The 23471-nt window shown below is 42.6% G+C and overlaps 3 protein-coding genes across 8 annotated transcripts in view; 1 reads left to right on the plus strand and 2 right to left on the minus strand.

The window, feature by feature from the left end:
* The window catches only part of cdc42bpab (CDC42 binding protein kinase alpha (DMPK-like) b), a 97083-nt gene extending 94440 nt beyond the window's left edge, over positions 1 to 2643 (minus strand). For all 6 annotated transcript variants that reach the window (XM_070435782.1, XM_070435780.1, XM_023973510.1 and 3 more), the window contains exon 1: positions 1594 to 2643. In XM_070435782.1, the coding sequence (XP_070291883.1) occupies positions 1594 to 1771 (178 nt within the window). In that variant the 5' untranslated portion in view covers positions 1772 to 2643. The remainder of the gene's footprint in view (positions 1 to 1593) is intronic.
* Positions 2644 to 5217: 2574 nt separating this feature from the next.
* On the plus strand, positions 5218 to 8297 carry lft1 (lefty1). The gene is made up of 4 exons (XM_023974337.2): positions 5218 to 6706; positions 6938 to 7181; positions 7304 to 7543; positions 7674 to 8297. Exons 1-4 carry the CDS (start codon positions 6439 to 6441, stop codon positions 7996 to 7998), a joined length of 1077 nt encoding a protein of 358 aa, XP_023830105.1. The 5' UTR covers positions 5218 to 6438; the 3' UTR covers positions 7999 to 8297.
* A 3143-nt stretch (positions 8298 to 11440) lies between these two features.
* On the minus strand, positions 11441 to 21443 carry LOC111954494 (heterogeneous nuclear ribonucleoprotein U). Its single transcript, XM_023974270.2, has 14 exons — positions 20805 to 21443; positions 19746 to 19860; positions 17871 to 17950; positions 17424 to 17563; positions 17069 to 17168; positions 16703 to 16815; positions 16067 to 16330; positions 15707 to 15826; positions 15336 to 15464; positions 14894 to 15062; positions 14144 to 14431; positions 13559 to 13863; positions 13153 to 13329; positions 11441 to 12111 (listed from the first exon to the last, which is right to left on the minus strand). The coding sequence occupies exons 1-14, from the start codon at positions 21289 to 21291 to the stop codon at positions 12061 to 12063; spliced, it is 2538 nt and encodes an 845-aa protein (XP_023830038.1). The 5' UTR covers positions 21292 to 21443; the 3' UTR covers positions 11441 to 12060.
* Between the last annotated feature and the right edge of the window lie 2028 nt (positions 21444 to 23471).

A 23471-nucleotide genomic window follows, 5' to 3' on the forward strand; every position in this document is an offset into this window, starting at 1 on the left:
AGTACATGCTAGTATAGTATCATATAATATAGAATTAGGCCTATAACATGGTTATTATTATTGTATAGTGCTGTAACAGTCATTATCAGCATTTAGAATTAACATCATTTTCAATTTCCAAATTTAAAAAAGCTGCTAATACAATGATGTTAGGCCTACATGTTGAATAATTGATCCTTAAGATTAATTTAAGTGAAAGGTTCTTTCCAATCTTCTGCTTACTGCGCTGTTGGCCCTCATCTGAGGTGGTGAGTGTTATGAGGACATAATAAAAGGATATGGTGAACTAGGCCTGGTCCATTCACTGATGGCTGCAGTTTATACAAGGGTCTCCATTTCAACCAAAATGAGGTCACCAAACAACTAAGTGATGAAAAGCAAACMTTATACTGTTTGTCTTTACTGTTGTGGGCTGAGCATTAAAGGGGATACGAGCGGTGACAAATAGGCCTAAGTCATTACTAGGCAGCCTAGTTATAGGCCTATAACTTCAAAGTATACTATCTATTCTTGATGACGTAGGCCTATGTTTTGAGTATCACGTTTTGTGAACATTAAAGTCCAAGTGAACTGTGTTTTTTGAAGTTAAGTGTCCCATCCATCGTTGGGGAATGCTGTTTCATGTAACAGGCCTGGGTGTCCATTCTGATATGAAACACCTGTCATACCATGTCATCAAACCTTGTTGTGAGCTTTGAAGACAAAAGTAGGACACCAACTGCGAGCTGCTTTATTTCAGTATGCTACCTCTACTTGAAAAACACTACAACCCCTTAGCCTATATGAAGCAGACAAGTATGTTTTGATAGTTTGTCTATGGTGTTTGTAAAGATGAAATATTTTCCTGAATAAAAGCAATCTTTGAGGACCTTATTGCAGTACCTATTTGAGTGTTTCCCACTTAGTTAGCCATCACCCCTGGACTCCGGCTGTGTCCGTGTCAACACGGGGAAATGTCAAAATGAAATCACACTTGGCACTTTGTCATTTCGCGAAGGCATGCCCCGGCAACAGAGTTGCCACAGGGCCAGTCTTAGAAAATTTGAGTCGCATTCCACATTCGTGCTCGAACCAAACCCCCCCCCCCCCAAGGTTGTCACAAGCACAGTTAGTTTCTTCAACAAATTATTTAGTTATTTGTGTGTGCGTGTGGTCCTGTGTGCTTCGCTTTGCTTTTCTTTTCACTGACTGTGAGGAGAGGTTACAAAATTGCAAACGTTCCATGACATTTGGGGCTCACGCTAGGCCCCTGCCTGCCTGCCTACTACCACCACCACGTCTACAACAAATGGCAACAATGTCACCGTTCTTCTGTTGTTAGTTTATAAAGTCAATTTGTTATGGGTCACGAATCAAGTGCGATAGAAAGTACCTCAAAGCAGTTATACTCCACTCCAAAATCGCAATGGCCCGACAACTAGCTTGCAGTTAAAATGTAAGTGTGGAGGTGGCCTAGGCTAAGAGGATAGCAGATCCTCCATGGGCCTAGTACTGAGGTCTCTACTACTATAAAAGGAGTGTTGTGAAAGGGAGGGACACATTGCACCAACATTATCATCTTACATAAAAAGAAACGGGGGGGAAAAAACTTACCCCAATCTAGAAACTCCAATATGTTTTTCTCTCTTCTGAGGGGTGAGTTGTTGCACTCATCATAAAGGCAGATAAGGATATCCAATAGCGTTTCCACACTAAGGCATTGGCCATTTGACTGAGCTGGGCCGTCCAGGATCAGCTTCTCCAGTTTCTTCAAACGGACCTCTCCCGACATGATTCGAACTGTAGTCTGGTGATGGCAGTAGTGAAAATTATAGAAACTCACTTAAATAGTTAAGCCTTGTATTCAGGCTTACCGGTGACGAACAGAAGTTGGTCTAGCTTGTCTCACCTTGTAGCAAAATGAAAAAAAACTTTGAAGTTTTGATCCAAGCAAGTTACTAGCGAGCTAAAATAGATCTATCATGATCCACCTCTCACAAAGGTATCGATAGAGTATCTCGGAGTTGTGCGAGACATGTACATTTTCCTCATTTTCTTTAGTTAGCTAATCTATTCCCCCAAAACACATAAAGAATTCACAATTACCAGACCCTGCCCTGGCCGGCAGATTTTGACGTATTGTTAGCCTAATGAAAGCCGCTGGTATTATTTCCTTTCGTATTTTTCTGGTCTTCTGGCAAAAATCCAAGCAATGAAAATATTACCCGTGACAATGCAGTTATAGCAATCCCCTGAGTTATTATCTGTGGTTATCAATTCTGCAGCGACAAAAATGCATCAACATTAGATCTGCAATGCTACAAAGCCCCAATGCCCCTCCTCTGTTGAGTCTGAGAATGGAAGGGCGAAAGGCTTAGCTAGCTAGTTTTTTATTTTAATTCCAAATCTTCTAAAATCATCTGCCTGGCCCTCTTCACAGTTTAAAACGATGGTTCGAGTATATGTCCATTGCTGTATCCGTCGAAAATGCGGTTTCTCGGACGGGTTGAACGCGTTCCTGTCAAGAAAAAAAAAGCGATACTCTTGCTTATACCAATCCAGGACACTGCCTTCCTCCCTGGTCGCTTGCCGTCTCCAGCTACTGCTTGCTGCTGCAGGCAAAATCCCAGCTCATCATGGCGACCGTCACAGCATCTGCTGTGCTGTGGCTGTGGGGCGCAAGGGTATACTGCAAGGATAGTCAATAATATTGTGAATGGAAACTGTGGCCGTCGGTGTGGAATGGAATGACACATTTACGGTAAGAACGAAAACCTGGCCCATTAATGGCTTAAACATATATATGTTTTTATGCACATTATTTTGAGCAAGCAACTAACACTAAATCATTTTTGGATAGGCTACACCCAAAGTAGCTCACCTGGCTAGCTTTTTTCTTTAGTTATTAACAGGCAGGAAAATTAGAATAATTGGACCTCACCAGAAGTCAAATATGTTAACTATTGACTTCATTGATTGACAAAAATATTCATATTATCTCTACATTGTCTTTTAGCGAGCCTATCAATCAATGTTGGTATTCTTGCAGCTTATTGTGAGAATAAAAGTACTGCTAACATAATGGTGTTGAACTATCAACATGAAATATCAACATGAAAGGCATTTACATTTCAAAGTTAATAGTTCAAACGTTATGGATTTCAAAGTTGAAAAGAGTTTKCAGAAACTATAACATTTCATTTTTATCTTCCACCACCCCTTTGATTTAGCAGGTATAACATAATTGTGTTGTATTCTTTGCCATTAAACAAGCGTATCAGGGCCCAGGGGTTGAAATAATTAAGTTAAAAAATATATTATTATTTCAACACATGCTAGCACTGGGTCAAGAAAGTGCCAAATTGGATCTGATGACCTACTTGGAACAATCGCGCCCCCTGGCGAATTCTTTGCAGCCTAAAATTTTCTGGTTGCTACAGATAACGATTGGTAGATTTGTCAGTCATCCACAAGGTGATTAAAAAGTTACTTTTATTTATTTATTTCAAGTTTGTCAATTTCATATTAACAATGATAAACATGGAATCTCTGCCAAGTGAGCATCTACTTTAGTCGGATGCAAAATATTGTAGCCAACATTCCTCTTCAAGATTATGACAGTCTCCTATAGTCAATGAACAAATGGAAATAAATTACTAAGATGAAAACAGTTAATATCGTTTTGAAACGATATTAACTGTGATACAAATTAAATGAACACAATTATGCTATAGCCGGGTCAATTAAATACCCTATACGACTGAACCGTAAGTGGATTGTTGTCTGGCCCTGCACATGTCTAGCGCTTTCAACTGGCTTGCCTCCCACTCTTGCCTTGTCCTCAGACTTGCTCAATGATTATTGGCCTACATTGCCCACTTGAATCCTGGGCAGTTAGTTACAAGTGGAGCAATTCAGGTGCAAAACATTGCATTTCTTCAAATATTTGAGATAAGGCAGGATACCATGATCAGGAAGWTAGTGACAACAATGTAATGTCATGTAAATAATTAGGGCTACAACTTCAATATTGACCTTCACACACAGCTTCCTTTTCTCATTTGAGATGCTCAAAATAATAGGCCTACTCTTCTGATGTTCTGCTGAAGTCAATCCATGCAAATGTGCAGTAGGCCTGTACTTTAGATTTGGGTAAATGTCATTTTAAGCCTCTTTCCCTATAATTATCATATTTCAAACCATAAAATTAGAAAATATGTTTGATTTAACGATCATGTGATAATGGGCATAGAGAGGGGGATTTTGACTGTGTTTACACAGGTAGCCTAATTCTGATCTTTTACCCAATTATTGGCAACTGATCTGATTGATCAAAATACTAATAATTGGCCTAAAGAGCACAGATAAATTAAACAGCTTTTCTAATGCAGATGTAAGATGTTAATTAACACTATTGTTATGGATTGTAAGAGCTGGCAGGCCTTTGATTGAGGATGATTTGCACGTTGGGAGAATCAGATGTATCTGTGCTTTGAACCAGGGACCTGTCTTGGCTTTGATTGGGAAGGGTGAAAGACTGCCAAATATCATACAAGAGGAATCTTAATTGACTAAATTATGGGTCGAAGTGGAAGGAAAGGTTTTGTGTGTTTTGTGATTTCAAGAGATCACTGAGATCCCTAGGCTATGTATAGGCTGACCCAATATAGCTGGTCTGAATTCACATGTCTACTGTGGTGTTTCGAATCATCAGACAATCTTATTGCATATTCCAACCTTACATTACAAGCTACTTGTTTGTGTGAAAAGATCATACATTCACTGATGTGGATATGATTGTAATCTACATTGTAAATCAGTACGACTGATTTCTTAAATTATCGTTTCATGTGTCTGTAGATTTAAGGATGTAGTGATTGATGTATGCAGACTTGGGTCAAATGTCAAATCCTTTGGTGCTTGGAGTTTGCACTTTTGGCAGTATTCCATGGGCAACGTAGTGGGTAAACTAAATCATGCCTAGTTTAATTGAAAGTATTTGACATGACCCAGGTCTGGATGTACCAATGTAGCAATAGATTTCAGGTATTTTAATTATTAAAATAGCCTAGAATATAGTAGCTGCAGAGCATAGAGTGTGGTTTTCAGATGTGGCTAGCAATGGTCCCCCTTGACAGTCATCTGACATTTGTTCTTCCTGTGTCCTCCTTTAGTTTGTCTGACATCTCTAAGCAAATAAGCCCCAATACACAAACACAGACAGGGCCCATTCTAGGGCCACCAACCCCTCTTCTAATGTTTGCGTGACAAAAAAGGCAAGGCAAATCCTGCTATGGAATCAGATAATCACCACCATGTGAAGAGCCTCCCAATCCACATCGACTCTTGGATTAACTGTCTGTTTGGCTAATAATTTTAATCTGTCGGAGGGGCAGAAGGGGTGATGGGTTTGGAATAAACATGTAATCCCGTTGCCCCCTCCTCCCCAGAGTCCCCACACCAGTGATGGGCCATAAATGGGACCCTTGATCAACTAAAATAGCTGCCAGACAGACAGAAATAAACACACTGACATACTGTTGCCAGACTGGGCTTGCTTTACATTGTCCAGTGGAATGCACACGTTAGGGTGTGTAGACAACAGTGATACTGAGAGGTTGCAGCCCAGGTTCACAGGGTCAGGGGCTGTCTGGGAACACATGTGCAGATGTAGACAACATGAAGAAGAGTCCATGGAAAGACATTTGTTTTCAAAAAAATAAGTATTATGCAATGGTAATATTTAGCCTCTTTAAAGAAATATACTTTAGTATTGATCAAAATATTACATCAATCAAAAAAGAGTCCATCCTTTGTGATGATTTTGAAATATAGGAACAGGATGCAGACATTTACTCCAACCTATTTGTAATCCTCTCATCCTGCAAACTAACAATAATTAAAACTACCTCAAATAAAGTAGGCTAATACATGTATGCCTCTGGATCAATTCAATATTTCCAACCCACAACAATCCAATAACTATACTGTCTTTAGGAGTCTTCTTACCGCAAACATCTCTGCAAAGCTATGCTTTTGTGACAAGCATCCAAGACTTCCCATTGATATTGAGCAGACAGAATTTTACAAATGCTTTGTATGAAATTGTAGGTTCTACATTGTAGAAATCCCTGTATGATTCTAGAGGAATGGTGTTCAAAGGACCCTATTACATGAAACGGATACAATACATCGTTTGGGAGATGGTTGCCTTTCAAGTATGGCACTTCTGATGTCTTGACCGGGACGTGGCTTCTAATGTCACACCTTTGTTGAGATAGCCTATCGGTCCCCCTCCCCATCCCCCTCCTCCTCCTCAATGTGCGAATGACTGACTGGGAGGGCCAGGGGCTTATAAGGGCCGGCCGATGTCAGAGTGCCACTGTCTCTCTCTGAGCTACTTTGCAGCTGTACTTCTCTTCTCTCTGCTGGACACGATACCCTCTTAGAAGATTTACGATGGATTTGCTCCGTGTTTGCGTTTTGTGCGCTGCTGCTTTCGTCACCGTCTCCAAGGCTTTTACGCACAACGACATGAAGGATGCCCTGCTTCAAACACTTGGGCTGGATGATGTTCCGAAAATTCACAAAAGGGATTTGGAGAATCTTGTCATCCCGACGCACATTAAGAATAAATACCTGTCAATGCTGAAGCTGCACCACGACAGGCGGCGCAGGTCTCTGCCGAGCTTGGCGGGAATCCTSAGGGGAATTCGAGGAAATGCAGGTAAAATCATTTTACAGTACAGACATAAATAAAATGCTTCCTAAATCTGAATAATTTTTAATTGAATGTTGTCAGACCTATTTTTTTGGTATAGGAGCACACATTTACTTTTTTATTCATTTGTGCGCCCTCATGGTTCTGTATTTAGTGCAAGTGTGCATTCCAAACCATTCATATTTTTTTCGGATTTTATATTCCACACCTAAGCATTTCTATGTTCTGTTTTATTAGATATCTCTGGAGAGTTTGTGTACTCGGACACCACTCGGCAACGGATGGTCTTCGATATGGATACCCGCATCCCCCATAACAGCGAGGTGACCATGGCCGAACTGAAACTGTACAATAAAGCCCCTAACAAGCGCTCCATGCCCGAGAGGAGGAACCACCGGCCAGTCAACAACGCCAGAGTCTCCATCTACTGGGTAGATATGCTGGAGAACGGCTCTAACAGAACCTCTCTGGTGGACTCACGGTAAGATTTTACGCAAAGCCATGTCGTGTCCAGATCATTTCCGTTAGGCTATGTGTTGTCCTTTGTTCTTATCATTTAGACCCTATGTGCAAGGTTTTTAATCAACCATTTATTTCCTGTAGGTTGATCCCCATCCATGAGACCGGCTGGAAAAGCTTTGATGTCACGCAGGCTTTGCACTATTGGTCAAAGACGCAGCAAAAAACACCTATGCACCTGGAGGTGTGGATCGAGGGCGAGAGACCTGGCAGCTACGCGGCAGAAATAGCCAAGAGTGTCCACTTTACCACCCAGGACCAGGCGGACAACACCTTGGGAAAACCTGAGCTGGTCCTCTACACGCTCAACCTCGAAGAGTTTGGGTAAGACGCTCTTTGATATGCAGAATGTATAAACATTGTAACACCGATCCGGTGACAATTATCATACCTTTTAGGCTACACATCAATTAGTACAAGTTAACTAACGACTCCCTATTTGGTTTCCGCATAGGTCTCGAGGCGACTGTGAAAACAACCCAGATAAGGACACGTGCTGCAGAGATAAATACTTCATCAATTTCCGCGCGCTCACGTGGACCCAGTACTGGATCATCGAGCCAGCGGGATACCAGGCCTACAGATGCGCCGGGGGATGCAAGCAGCCCAAGCGCAACTATGGCTACGGGGAGAGGAAGTGTAGCATCGCAGAGAGCGCTCCGCTGCCCATTATGTACCTGGTCAAGAAGGGCGACTACACCGAGATAGAAGTGGCCGAGTTCCCCAACATGATCGTGGAGTCATGTGCCTGCACTATGGACAACGTCTCCATAGTTTGAAGTTAAGTGTTTGGGACTGGGCAGGGCAGGACACCTCCAAATGGACTTACAGTACTTTTCTATTTAAAATAGGAATTCTCAGGGAGAGTTGCAGGCCATAATAAGAGGGAGCATGGCAGAACTCTTGAGATAAACTAACCAAGCACTTTATTATATTTTGTAAATAATTCATTCATAGGGTTTGCCTTTGTATGAATGGTATACTGTACCACTCAGAAGAAAATGTCAGATTTGGTCTCAGATGTTATATTTTTGAGCTGTAAATACTATGGATTTCATGATTAAATGTAACATATTTTCTTTAATTAAGAAGTCTTATTTTGTTATTTGTCATGAAGCGCGATTGGGAAAATCACACTGACAGCCATTAAGGTATCCTCACACCCACCACTTGACTTCATCTAAGCCTACATACACATTGTCGTCCTTATTTAGCACTGTATTTAGTTGGTAATGATAAGTCAATAACCATTATTTATCTAATGACATAACTTGTTTCAGTGAAAGAGCATTAGGCGGGGACTGTCGTGGTTAAACAGACTTGTTGAGCATCATTTACATCAGCTTCCTGGCTGAGTGTGCTGGTTGTTTGATTCCATTAGGATGAGCCGGGGGCCACATAGGGAGCAGACACTGTCACACAAACCCAGAGGCCATATTTACAATCTCCATGTTTACATCTGGCTTAGCAGATAAATAGGACCCAGACATAGTCAAGRAGAGAGAACTCCATAGACAATCAAGGCTCAATTGCAGACTCTGGGGGTCTTGTCATTTTAATGGGGGTACTTAAGGCTTTAGAGCTTAGGCTCAGTCTGGTTCACATTGCAAAGGCAATGCAAAGAGCACCCTTGTTGTGTGTTCTTGGTTTGGAAAAGTAGTTTGTGTCAGCCACAGACTTCTGATATGTTATATAAATAGGCAGCTAGGTTTCCTCCTATATCACATGTTCAGATATAAAGCCACAGACTTCTGATATGTTATATAAATAGGCAGCTAGGTTTCCTCCTATATCACATGTTCAGATATAAAGCCACAGACTTCTGATATGTTACATAAATAGGCAGCTAGGTTTCCTCCTATATCACATGTTCAGATATAAAGTGAACGTTTAGGGCCAGTTTCCCAGACACAGTTAAGCCTAGTCCTGGACTTGATCAATGTAGAAACTCCATTAAAAGTACTTTTTAGTCCAGGACTAGGCTTAACTGTGTCTGGGAAACTGGCCCTAAACGTTCACTTTATATCTGAAAATGTGATATAGGAGGAAACCTAGCTGCCTATTTATATAACATATCAGAAGTCTGTGGCTGACACAAACTACTTTTCCAAACCAAGAACACACAACAGGGTGCTCTTGGCATTGCCTTTGCAATGTGTACCCAGACTAGCCTAAGCTCTAAAGCCTTAAGTACCCCCATTAAAATGACAAGACCCCCAGAGTCTGCAATTGAGCCTTGATTGTCTATGGAGTTCTCTCTYCTTGACTATGTCTGGGTCCTATTTATCTGCTAAGCYAGATGTAAACATGGAGATTGTAAATATGGCCTCTGGGTTTGTGTGACAGTGTCTGCTCCCTATGTGGCCCCCGGCTCATCCTAATGGAATCAAACAACCAGCACACTCAGCCAGGAAGCTGATGTAAATGATGCTCAACAAATCTGTTCAACCATGACAGTCCCCGCCTGGAAACCTTCCCTTGGAGATTTGGAGGAAGAAGCACTTATTTTTATAATCATTCACTTTATTGATCATGTGACAAAAATACGTAGAAAACATAACTGATGCATCAACACATATCAAAACATTGTCCAATAAAAAAAGAGATCTCAGCAGGAAGAGAAAAGCTGTAAGTTACTTACAACGTAATGAATTAGTATATTGAAAATATTTAGTAATATACACACTGCTGAAAGAAATTAGATATTTTTTGATCTGTTTGGTTGGGCTATTTTTAACTTGCATTATTATGCAGAATACTTTAAATCAGTTCATGGACATCCATTCAATTTGACATAAAAAAAACTGGTCAATTATACAGCACACCTGGTCATACAATTTTAAATAAGCTAATGAAACAATTACAAAATGGACTGACAATTTTGTCTAATTGTTTTCAATGATCTAGCAACACAATGTTACAGTGGAACACACATCACTTTGACACTGCTGGTAGGCTCCTCAGCCTGAGCTATGCGAGTTTATACATGTAAGAGCTGACATTGTCGGGCTACTCCGTCACCAATTCATTTGAACAGAGAGTTCACACACCTCAACAGATGTGACTGACTTGGTTTGGACCTGGATCATGTGTGCCATAAGACTGTTAGCCTACTGAGCTTAAGCCCGGGCATTAGCATTGAGAGATAAGCGCATTGGGCCAGTAACCGAAAGGTCGCTGGTTCAAAACCCTTATCCGACTAGCTGAAAAATCTCCCAAAGTGCCATTGAGCAAGGTACATAACCTAATTGCTCCTGTAAATCGAGCTGGATAAATTACACTAAAAGCAAGACTTCAGGTCTCTAACCTCCATTACACATACAAAACTAAATGTCTGCTCCATGTGTTTCAATGTCAGTCACTTCTAGTAGCAGTGAGGGTATAGGTGGGTATACACCGACATGTAGGCCTTTAATTGCTGTTGTAAATGCAAACCGCTGTAGTTTTTAAAATCATCCAACCACTTTCAATATAGCCTACAACTGAGTGTTGAACATATGTGCTAAGCCAGCCACAGAATGTATACCCTTCCATTAAAGCATAGTAGTTCAAATTAACCTGGTCCCAGATTTGTTTGTGCTCATCGACTCTGGGAGAATCTCAATTCCATATGGCTAGCGTCCTCTCGTGTTAAAACCCATTGGATGAGAAAGCCAGAGGTCCTGCCCCTCTGACATTCTCCTCCAATGGTTGAGGCGAGAACACAATTGAGATGCTCACACTATTCAAAGCTTAACCTAAAAATGCCACACCAACCAACCAAAGTTTGACAAATTAAAAGAACCACTCTTCAATTTACACCTGAGAATCAAGCCTGGTCAGCACCATGATCAGTAATGTGTCCCATTTTATCAAGAAATATACAAATCACAAAATAAATGATAATATCAAAAGGCATAATGCAATATTTAAAAATGGCTTCTAATACCCTACAGAAATGGATTTGCTGTAATATTTCTTCAAAGCACAATGGCATCCAGATGAACAGGTATCTCTTGCAAAATATCAACTCAATGAGATTAACCTGTATCATTAAAAGGTGAAAAGAGTTGTGTATTAACAATGGATGATTTACATCAGTAAGTAGCACATTGTGAGATGCTAACTGTGTAGATATGATAGGGCGGATGTCCTTGTTTGAAGTAGCAAACCAGCCCATTGCCCATTCAGAAGGTACTTTAGGTAACCTTTGAACTCAAGTAAAAGTCATAAGCCATAGACTTCTGCAAAAAGCAAATAGGTTGTTTATTGTAAATCTACGGAGTTTAGATTACATGCTTGATGTTTTAATTAAAAATAACAAATTACTGTTTGTTGCTTATGGACTACATATACAATCACTAACAATACTATAGCTACCATGCCTCTCATAAGATAATAACCGAAAGGAACTAAGTGTTCTCACTTCTTATACAAACAAATACAACTAAGCAAGACAATATTTACATTTTGTAAAAAAAAAAAAACATTACACAGAAAATGCACAACCCTGAAAAAGTCACTGAAGCAGAACATTTTTGCGGTTCGTGATGTGGTATGTTTCTCAAACATGTGATTTCACATGTTTGATGTGTGATTTCTCAAACATGTGATTTTAAAAGCATGTGATTTCTTTAAAATGTGGGGAAAATATCATAAAATGTACAAAATCAAATGAAAAACCCATAAAGCTTCAGAGAGACTCCTCTCCTCAGATGTGGAATGTTGCTCCATCGTCTTGTGTTTTTTTGTTTTTAATTTAAAAAGTGGGTTCTAGAAAAAACAGGAGGGGTGGAACAGGGGGTCCGTGGCTAGTGGTTGGTTACCATTAATGGCCACCAGTCCTTTTGATCAGAAAGTCTTTAATAGTATCCTGGCTGATACTGCTGGCTCCATGGCTTCTGGTTCCAAAACTGGGGACACAGATCAAGGAAGTTAGACGCAGACAATAGAAGACACCTCTTAAAAAGTGACATTAGGCCTCACAATGCAAACTTTCCCAATTCGCATTCTCAGCCTCAAAGTATACTCCACCATCCAGAATGTAGTCATAATACCCATAAAACCTAGCAGTCAAACAGAGAAATGGTTCCAATCCTTTTCCATAAATTTTGCCCATAGGGGATTTTAGAAACACTTAAAATAAGGGCTGTGTTTTACATAGGCTTACCCTAGCGTGACGTTTTGATAACCTTGTAAATCTCTAGGACAAGGTGACTTAATACGTATTTACCAACAAAAATAAAATGCTAATTATCTGCTAATGTGGCTATCATAAAGAACTACAAATTCCATGGTCGACGTGACAAAGGTAAGAATCTCTGGATTAACTATCTAATGTTAGCTAAATGTAGTAATTAATAAATTGGCAACATTTCTTAAATTGACAATTCTGTGAACTGTCTTGTGCAAGTTTTAAATTGACAATCCCTGTTAGCAAAGGTGTCTGCTCGACATGACGCGCAGGAGCCTGCAGGGATTTGTAGTTTTGCATGATGTCTACTTAGGTGCTAATTAGCATTTTCAAAACTCAGAGTAAATAGAGCGGAAAATATTGTTAAGTAACCTTGGCCTAGCGAGATTTACATGGTTACCAAACCTTCACGCAAAGGTAAGCCTACACGAAACAGTCCTAACTTTAAGTGTTTCTAAAATCCTCTATGGGAAAAATAAATGGAAGAAAACGATTGGGACCATTTCCCTGTTTTATGGGTATTATGACACGTCCACAGTGGGGCTCTATAGACCCTGGCTGCATTTACACATGCAGTCCAMTTTTGATCTTTTGCCCAATTATTAGCAAAAGACCAATTAGTTAATAAAGATCTGTATTGGTCTGCCTGTGTAAACACASCCATAGTGCGATATAAAAAAAAAAAAATGGGAGAACATTCAATTGAATTACAAGGCTAACAAGCTAGGATTTGCCCTTTGAACTCAAAACGGAGACTCACCCCTTGCTGCCAGCTCTGGTTGAAGGCCTGAGCCTTGTCCATGCCGAATCCTCCCCCAGTCCTGTTGTCTCCAAATCCGCCGCCACGTCCTCCACCATTCCTGCCACCCCCAAACCCACCGCTGCCATTCTTGTTGCCAAAATTCCCACGGCTGTTGCCTGCTCTGGGCTGGAACCCCTGGGGAGAAAGACAAGAGACATCTCGCTAATAAATACACAATTGTAGCAATAACTTTTTGATAACACCTTATTTGGATAGTTCCCTAAACATGGTTTATAAAATGTAATGTATCAACTATATACCAACTCTAATCCTAGTCAATAGTTTGAGCATCTACACACCTTCTATAGAAGATTATCCAAATAAAGGCCAACTTGTAATTCTCCATTGCTGTGACCAAACCCACCTGGTTGAAGTTGCCCCTGTGACCGCCGCCGCCTCGGCTCATGTGACCGCCGCCGCCTCGGCTCATGTGACCGCCACCTCCTCGGCTCATGTGACCGCCGCCTCCTCGGCTCATTGGAGGACCACCTCTGTTCATGGCTCCACCCCTGTGGCCCCTCATCGGTCCTCCTCTTGGGGCCCCTCCCTGGGGGGCCATGAGGGCGCCGCCCCTGTTAAAGTTGCCCCGGGTGGCGAATCCACCTCTGAAGGCTGGAGGGGGCATGAACCCTCTAGGGGGGCGAGTGAACCCACCACGTGGGCCTGGAGCTGGGTGGAGGCAGACATGGACACATCAGTTAGACTGGGGTTGAATCTTAATGATCTAAAATCCTCTCCACTATTCAATAACTACAGGATAAATGCAAGTGAAAAAGGGCAGAGGCCCATCAAGAGGTTTGATTTGCCTTCACCTGTCCAGTCCTATCAGATCATTGCAGACAAAACAAGGAATGTTTTAGCAATTTAGCGAGAGCTAAAAACGGGTAAAACCTGTCATGCCAAAACCCTAATCATCTGACCAATATTGCTGATAATTGTGATCTCCCACCTCCTCGGAAGTTGCCTCTCTGCTGGAAGCCACCTCGTCCACCTCCTCTCTGGCCGGGTCCACCTCCACGGGTGAACTGGTTCTTGCCTCTGCCTCCCCCCCGGACACCTCCACCTCCTCCTCCTCTCTTGGGGGTCAAAGACCCCTGGTTGGGCTTCTTCTCAGCCGGCAGGGCCGCCTTGCTCTCCTCCTTGTACTGCTCCACCAGCTTGGCGGCATCCTCCTTCTGCAGCTCAGCGTAGCTCACCTCAGCGAAGCTCTCGCCTTCCTCTGGCATGGTGAAGAATCCTGCACCGGGGAAAGAGTCAAGGAGCTGGTGTGGTTACGAAGACAGCTTATGAACACCATCTTATGATGTCCTTCATAGCAAAAACTAGATTTGTAGTGACGGTAAGCGCTGCTGTGAAAGCTGCGGTGTTCCTCCCACCTGGTCCAGAGGCAGGGGTACAGCCCCTGACCCAGGGTTTAGGAGAGAGGGTCACTCTGCCCCCCTGATATGGCCACTTGTGACACAGACAGCCACGAGTGGGCAAAGCTTAGAGGGGGTTAGCCATGCTAACATGAAAACCAAAATTGTTTTGGGGAGAATATATCAGTGTATGTGTGCGGGTACCCTTACTCTATTACTACAAACTTTCTGAAGGCTTTTGGATTAGTGCTAAAGCCGTGAAGTCGCTAGCTTTTTAGCACGGTAGGAGAGACGACTTTTAACAGTTTTTATTAGTGAAGTAGCTCATCTCACGTCGTTACCTTTCATTTTGAGGAGAGCGTGCTCGGGCACGTCTTTCCCGTCGCTCTCGGCCTTCTTCTGGGCCCTCTCCTTGTAGTCGTCGTCTGAGGGACAGACCACCACAGCCTTCCGCTGGTACCCAGCAAACAGACACATCTTCCTCTTCTGGCCCGGGGCAGACAGGTTGGTCTGGGCAGAGGAAGGAGGGGTAATTACTTATAATGCTGATCCGTGTGATTATAAATAATGATGATTTGGACTTCTTTGTTGGCACAGAAGACCTGCCTACACTATATAATGATGTACTCATGTGTATGAGACTATTCTACCTGTATGCATGTAGTGTGTGTTCCATGTGTATTCAAATATCTACTTTCCTATTCACAATAAGTACTAAAGGTCAGTGTTCGCGACTTGTAAGAAATCGGCTGTGATGGAATGCGATTGAWTATCAAGCCTTACGTGGTCCAGGATATAGTTCCTCTTCTTGCGAGCAGCGATCTCAATGAACTTGCCCAGGAAGAGAGGTGCACGCTGGGAAATGGCCGTGAGCTTTGTTGTGTCCTTCTCCTGACGCTTCAAGCTGCCAATCTACATATGAAAATGAATGGCAAAAAGAGACTAATAACATTCAACAGATGCAGGACAGGATATATGCCTACAGTGCCAAATAATGACCAGGTACTGCATATACAACAATTAGGATAGGACTGAAAGTATATTTCACAAACCAAATTGACAGACAACTAGGACCTCATTCTAAGATGGGTGCAGAGAGAATTTATTCTAAAATACTGAGGGCCACAAACACCATGACTAAGTAGAACACTGACCATCATCTTCTCCACGATGGTGTCGCTGCCCAGGATGTAATATTTCCCAGGGTTCTCCTGGATGTGCTTGTTGACCCAGGTGCTCTTTCCTGAGCCAGGCAGGCCCACCATGGCAATCACCTACAACGACACACATACGCAACAGAGCAGTAAGTGGCGGAAGAAGTTATGCACATAAAATAAATCAACATTAGTTTGAGGGAAAAGGCCCTAGAAATATGCGAATCATTATCTGATACACATTTTACTAGCCGTTTATTCTGAAATATACAGGTTGAGCTTATGGATAGACCCCAATGCTAGGGAGGCCCTTGTGTCAAACAAACCACTGCCAGTGATTTTTGGGGTTGCCATAGTTACCTCGCAGTCCTTCTTGGTGTCAGGTGCCTTGGGTCCGCGGACACGGTCGTCCATGGCGACCTGCTGCAGGAAGGTGTAGCCCTCTGGCTGGGGGAAGTAGGGCGTGTCCATCTGGCCAAAGTTGAACTCCACTGCACAATTGTGGCAGATGACGTGGGGGAAGAGCGCTTTCCCTGCTAGGGACTCCTTACTGGCCTGGAAGGCCACCACTGGCTCATTACCATTCTTAGAAAAGGACATCTCCACCTCCTCACCTTCAAAGTTCTGCAATAGAACATTTTACAGCTTGTAGTTTCAATGTACAAAATATAACATTGACCGTTGAAAATGTGAGGTGCTAATGGGGAAGTTATCACCCCACACTTAGAATCCCCAAATACAAATACTGGTTGATTGGTTTTGATGGGTTTTTGTGGACATAGATTACCTTCTGAACAGAAGACTTTGAAGACAGCTTACATCATTGACTATGTTTTCAAATAAATGTCATCTAAATGCTTTGTTTTTTTGGGACGGGCCTCAGTGACGAGGAACCCGACACCACATGAAAGTCTGAATATTCATTTAAAAATTGGCCTGTGCGTTGAGAATATTACGTTATTGCAACTAGTAGGGCTAAATTAAGAAAGATCTTACAATGAGGCAGCAGATGACGTCATTCTCATCATAAGTCTCCCCGAAATCTTCAGTCACGCAATTGGTGGTTTTCTTGCCTTTGCCAGAGTAGGCATAGGAATGCTCCTCCTCACCTGAAATGACATAACTCACATCAGACACGATACACAGCTGACTAGGTGATGTAACTAAAACTAGAATTTTGCCATATAAATTTTGGGATTTTAGTATTTCTGCACTCATCCCACTCATTGTTGCCTTGCAAAATACAACACACACAGGCTTTGTTCCAGTTCCATGTCATGCTCCCTAACAACCTCTAGAGGGTGCCAACATCCCATAACAACCATTATCTTTTTGAAAAACAACAATGCATTGGAGACTGACCAAGGAGCAGACTGCCAGTAGCTAGGGACCATCCAACCTGGACCTCATGGATGTCCATGTTCTTACTGGATATGTGTTTCACTGGGATCTTCTCAGTTATCTGTAGGCACAATATTACATTGGTGATGTTCGCAGGAAATGGACTACATCAGGCATTTGATTGCACAACCAGGCGGTGAAAAAGCKATCCAAAAAAATATGACCCTTTATTTAACTGTGTAGTGGTGCATTTAAATGATAAAAATGGAGATAAACCCATTATCGTTTGTTATCTGAGGTCAGAATGTTATGAATTCCCAACTACAAATTAAACAAAAACTGGGCTAGACAAAAGAAGCCCAGCRTTTCTCCATACCTTCATCTCGTAGCAGGCCTTGCCCTGTGACAGCCCGTATGAGGCTCTGCCCCCGGACCACAGGTAGGCAAAGCTCTCCATGGTGAGAGAGGAGGCGCTGTAGCGGTCCCGGGACACCTTGAAGTGCAGGTCGCAGTTATCTGGGACACAAACAAACAAAACACATTAAGTTCCCTCTTCTCGGTCCCCTGACACGTCTAGATTCTAGTGTCATATCCCAAAATCTTCCCCTAGGCCCTATCCGCAATGCACTAGCGGAGATTAGAGAATATTGGATCGGGTGTAGGCAATGTGGCAAGCGAATCTTTACAAGTACATAGGGGCAGTAGTAGGGGCTATGATTTGATTTGGGATTGGGTGTAGGCATATTACTTCTGCACAAGTGTTTGTAGATGGATTCATTAAACCCAGCCCCGGCTGTCCATCTACACACCAAACATGACTCACAGTTGTCCAAGCAGACTGTTGTATCATCAAACTCCTCATCTTCCTCCTCCAGGGGTGGCAGTGGAGACTTGAGACTAGGCCTGAAAGAGAACACAGCCAGTCAGTCACAACGTCAGAGAATTAGAACGGAACCTGAATGCAATCGCAGGGACGGCCATCCGGTTGTGACCTCCTCCCGGAAGAGAAGGAGAGATCTAGAAGTGGAAAGAGTCCAGACTATGGGCGGAAATGGAACTCCAACATTTAAGCTATTGGAGTCTTTAGGTTTTGACAATCATGATGAAACAGCATCACTTACCTGCAGTGGTCCACTGGTGCCTTGGATAAAAAATACCAAATAAAACTAGTCCCAGGGGTTATATTTCTTATTATAAAAAGCATCAACAGCCAACAGGCCTCGCTGTGGGCAGAAACTGTGTTTATGGTTTGGAGAATGCTGAAAGGTCATGCCGTATAAAGGGCTGCTGGATATATTTAACTCTGTGTGGAGCTGCTCTCACTAAAGGTCAAATCTCATGTTCACGGAACAGAGGCTCGCAAGCTAGCTCCACATAGCCTAGAGGAGCTTCAACTGTGTGGCAGAGGTTCTAATACCCCAGCGACTGTAGTGATAAAAAGCTGAACTTGTTTGGAAATGTTGTGCCACACCGACTTACCAACAAAGGCCGTCAGAACCAGAACCAAGCTGTTGCCAAGTTGTGTTTATGAAACTAGCTTTGAAATATTGAATAGGAGTATCACAACATGAGGATAAGTGTTTCCAAAGCATGTAGACTGAAGCATTTGCAGAACTAAACCCTGCACAGGAAGAACGCCATAATGCAGCGCTGCTCTTCAATCTTTGCAACAAAACATGTTAAAACCTGTTCTTGGTCATATTTCACAGTCCTCACAATGGCCACTAGTGCTGTAGTGTCAGACGCAATGGCCTCTCTCAACATTGGTCAGACCACACTCAGACCAAGGAGCATAAGCCAGGGGTCATCCAGTATAGTGTGTGGTTTAGCTAACAGCTTCTAGGTGCTCTGCTCCAGTCAAAGGATCAGCCACCAGGTGATTTATTTGTTTACACAGGCTAGTGACATTCTGAGATGACAAGATAACCGCTCACTAGGTCAATGAAAACAAAATAGGGTTCCAGATACACACATGGGGGGGGGGGGGGGGGTCATTTCCCCAGACACAGATCAGCCTAGTCCTGGACTAAAAAGTATGTTTAATTGGGAATCTCCATTTGAATTTATTTTAAGTCCTGGACTAGGTTTAAGTGACCTGTATGGTGAGAAAGCATTCCTGTAAAAAAACATAACATCAATCACACGGAATATAATGATGACATGGTGGAGAGAGACGTACTTTGACATAAAAGCAAACATTCAAAAAAGACAACAGTGCGAGCAGGAACAATGAGTGGTCAGTGGAGAGTACCAATCTCCAATTTGCGCGTCCGGAAAAAAGTGATACACCCTTGTGCCCTTACGCGACCCCCACCTGTCCCAACCCATCATCTGCTACTCTTCCGGGAGTTTCTTTTTTGAGCAGCTTTGCGTCACCCTGTCAGTGTACACAATAAGCCTTTCTGCACAAAGAGAGTGAATGTTGAACAATCAAATTCATGTGTTCATTTCTCTTACTACATTATGCAGTCCATAAGGGGTGTATGTGGGCACTGCATGTGTAATAATGGTAAGGTTAATTTAAAAGCCAGGGATGACCCTCAATTCAAACATGTATGAAACTTACATAATGTTGACAGAAGTTAGTTAAGTGAGGGTTTTGGCGCTAATTAATGCATTGGCGCTTAAAGCCAATACAGTTCACATAGCTGTGATGGCTCTTCAGATATACCGAAGGCCATTTGTCTCCCATCCTTACCAGCTGTATTTGTTCTCTTCAATAAATTCAAAGTAGCCCCTTCCATGTTCCTCCCGGCGTCTCTTAACACCCTTCTTATTCTTCTGATCAGCATTCGTGTCTTTGTCCGCATCCCCTTAGGAAATAAAAGAAGAATATAATGAGGTGCTCCTTTATTGAAAGGATAGGTCGCACTGTGACTGTGGTGGGGCTGGCCCACAGACGACTAACTTGTTGCCCATTACATTAGGACCCCATTGCCTGTCTGAAGTTAAAGACAGTAGAAGTCTACGGCTGTTTTGACCAGAGAGTAGGGTTGATTACAATGTAGCTGGTCAACAATACATATCAAATGTAAAGAGATGTAAACAATAACGACAAAATAGTAAAATAGGCACAATAACCCAGCTACGGTTAGAGTTTATTAAAATGGATCGGGAAATAGACCATTGTCAATCAGTCCCTGATGTTGGGGTAAATAATTTACTGAGGCAAGTCAGTGAAGAAAGACGAAACTTAACTGCAGGCTATCCTCCATTGACCCCCTTCCTGCACAATGCCATTCGCGGCTAGTTTACGAGTTAGCTTGACAGCTAGCTAGCTAATCCTTGTTCATTCAGTTACTGTTTACACAATGTTTGCTTTTAGCTAGCTACATTTCTACTATGAACAGTTTATTGGAACCCGTTTGTAGACGCATTAAGAATACTATTGAGTCGTAGTTAGAACCACGAGCCTACCAAAACCAGCACCTGTCGAATCTTGTCCACTGTCTGCTAGCGTCGCAAGTTAGCTATCCTAGTTAGCAAGCATTCTTTTGTGTAGTTGCTAGCTATGCTATCTAGCTAGGCTAACCAACCATACAGCAAAAAAAAGTACGTATAGGGCGAGGTATCTTCGTGTAGTAGGACCAAGTTAAACAATATTTACCAAATTTTCTAGCTACACTAACCTTAACTAGCTAACAAATATACATCGAAACCAATTTCGCGAACGCACCCGACATATTATAGGCTAACGACGTTAGCAAAAACATGTGACACCCAGCCCAATCATTTTCGAATGGAACCAGCGACTCACCCTCTGCTGGATGGTCTCCAGGCTCACCATCCTCTGCGTCCAATGTAATTTTCTCCATGTCGTCCACACCTTCCTTCAGCATTGGATCCATTTCTTCCTCTTCTACCTCACCCATTTCGTCGTCCTCCTGGGCCGCGTTCTCTTCCTCCTCGCATTGGTCCACGACAGCGGCGTCTCCCTCTCCGTTTCCATTCTCTTCCTCCTCGTTGGCATCCATGCTTTCAACGACGGGGCCCTCGTCTTCTTCATCTTCCCCCATGTCCTCTTGGTCATCAGCAACGGCGGCGGCGTCGTCGTCTCCCACGGGAAAGCCTCCCTTCGCGGCCTCCAGCCCAAGGGGAGAATCTCCAGCCAGGGCCTCTTCGTCAAGCGCGGCCTGCAACCGGTCCATCAACTCGGCCTTCAACCCCTTGTCCGACAGCTGACGCTTTTTCAGCTCGTCCTTCAACTCGTTTACTTTCAGTTTTTTTACGTTAATTGAACTCATTTTGATAATATGTATAAAACACTAAACTGAAACACGCTGTTAAAATAAAGTAAAATTACAACAAAGACGGGAAATTCTGTAAAGGACGCTATGCAAGTTCACGTATTTTTAACTGCGCCAAATGGCAGTAGCGTTAATAGTCCTTTTCACTGGCAGAAGGGGTTGTGGGCGCCAAAGCGAGCAAACCCCTCCCGTATTCTTGCTCTTCTTCGATGATATAATGGCGGTCTGCAAACCAACATTATAGGTGCATACCGCCACCTACTGTGTTGGAATGTGTGGTCAATCACGGTTTACAACATTTCTAAATCCTCATGTCTAACGCAGTACTTCTGAGAAAATAAAAAAGAGCCCTACTAACAGAACCTCCCCATCCCCCAAATCCCTTCCATCCCCCCAACCCCATCCAACGGTCAATGACCCTACCCTTCAATCTTTCCCTTTCTTCAACATACTTAAAACAATATAACAACACATGCTTCACAGTTTAATCGACTGTACACTCCAGACACAAACCATTCACATGCTTGCCAACCAGATGTAATGACAAGTTCAATGTACAATGTCCTAAGCACAATTGAGCAAACACCACCTCTTCCTTCCTAATCTGACCTTTGAATCTTGGTCCACCGACCTTTTATTGGAGGGCATATAAATGCCGGCCTTAGAGTCCCATCTCTTCTACCACGCATGGCTCTGATCTTACATTTGCCCTCACCTCTACCCAGTGGAACATTAATATAAGTTATATCTCATTTAATAACCTGCCCAGGGACTGCGGTTGAAAATTAGCCGGCTGGCTAAAACCGGCACTTTTACTGAAACGTTGATTAATGTGCACTGTCCCTGTAAAAATAAAATACATAAACAAACAATAAACAAACATACATTTCAAAGCTCTTTTGGCTAACTGGTCTACAATTTCATTCCCTTCCACAACCAAATGTGCTGGGATCCAGCAGATTCTCACATGAATACCTCCAATAGTAATAGTCACTCCTATTAGATTTACCAGATGATAAACTATTCAATACCGACAGAGAATCTGAGCATACTAAAATTCTTACAGGTTGTACGTCCTCCACCCACTGGAGGAAAACTACTATCGCCAACAGTTCAACTGAGTATACTGTTAGTCTTCTACCCCTCCTGTATTCTTCTTATTTTTGTGCGTTTCTGGCAGAGTAGATGCTGTATTGCTACCTTTCTCAGGTCGGAGTGCGAATTACACATTTAAGTATCTAATAGCCTCACACCCGTAGGTGCCAGCCGGTGGAATAAAGAAACGAAAATAGATTCCTTGCTATTTCGCTCTGCCTGTCATTTGGGCCCAAAATTGTTACAAGCAAAAATGCAGTTACACCCAACTCAGCCAGCTCACAGAAAAATGTCCTCCTATCCTCAGCATACCACCACAGGCTCTACCTCCCCACATTCCTCACTTCCCATCCGGGTGTTTCCCCAATAACAATAACTCACTTCCCAATCCACAATGAACCCCATCCCTCTTTTCACTCCCCAGATACCTACTGACCTTCCTCACAAAATTCTGGATAGAGAAATATTGCCTTCCCCGCTCCTGTATCTCCCATTCACGTTGCCACTCCTAGGTCAACTCCTCTGCTATGATACTCCTACATTCCATCCCCCCTAACAGGACCACCACATCTACCTCCTCCCTCTTCAGAGCTGCCTTCGCTACCTTATGTGCTACCTCATTTCCCTTACCCCAACATGAGCTGGGACCAACAGAAAACGTACCTTACACCCTTCCTAAAGTGCCATTAACAGCTCTATTATATAAAATATATATATACAGGACCAGTCAAAAGTTTGGACACACCCACTCATTCAGGGGTTTTTCTTTATTTTTACTATGTTCTACATGGTAGAATAATAGTGAAGACATCAAAACTATGAAATAACACATATGGAATCATATAGAAACCAAAAAAGTGTAAAACAAATCAATCAAAATCAAAATATATTTTATATTCTTCAAAGTAGCTACCCTTTGCCTTGATGACAGCTTTGCACACTCTTGGCATTCTCTCAACCAGCTTCACCTGGAATGCTTTTCCAATAGTCTTCAAATCAAATTTTATTTGTCACATACACATGGTTAGCAGATGTTAATGCGAGTGTAGCGAAATGCTTGTGCTTCTAGTTCCGACAATGCA

Source organism: Salvelinus sp. IW2-2015, linkage group LG28, assembly GCF_002910315.2.
Source record: "Salvelinus sp. IW2-2015 linkage group LG28, ASM291031v2, whole genome shotgun sequence".
NCBI lineage: Eukaryota > Metazoa > Chordata > Actinopteri > Salmoniformes > Salmonidae > Salvelinus > Salvelinus sp. IW2-2015.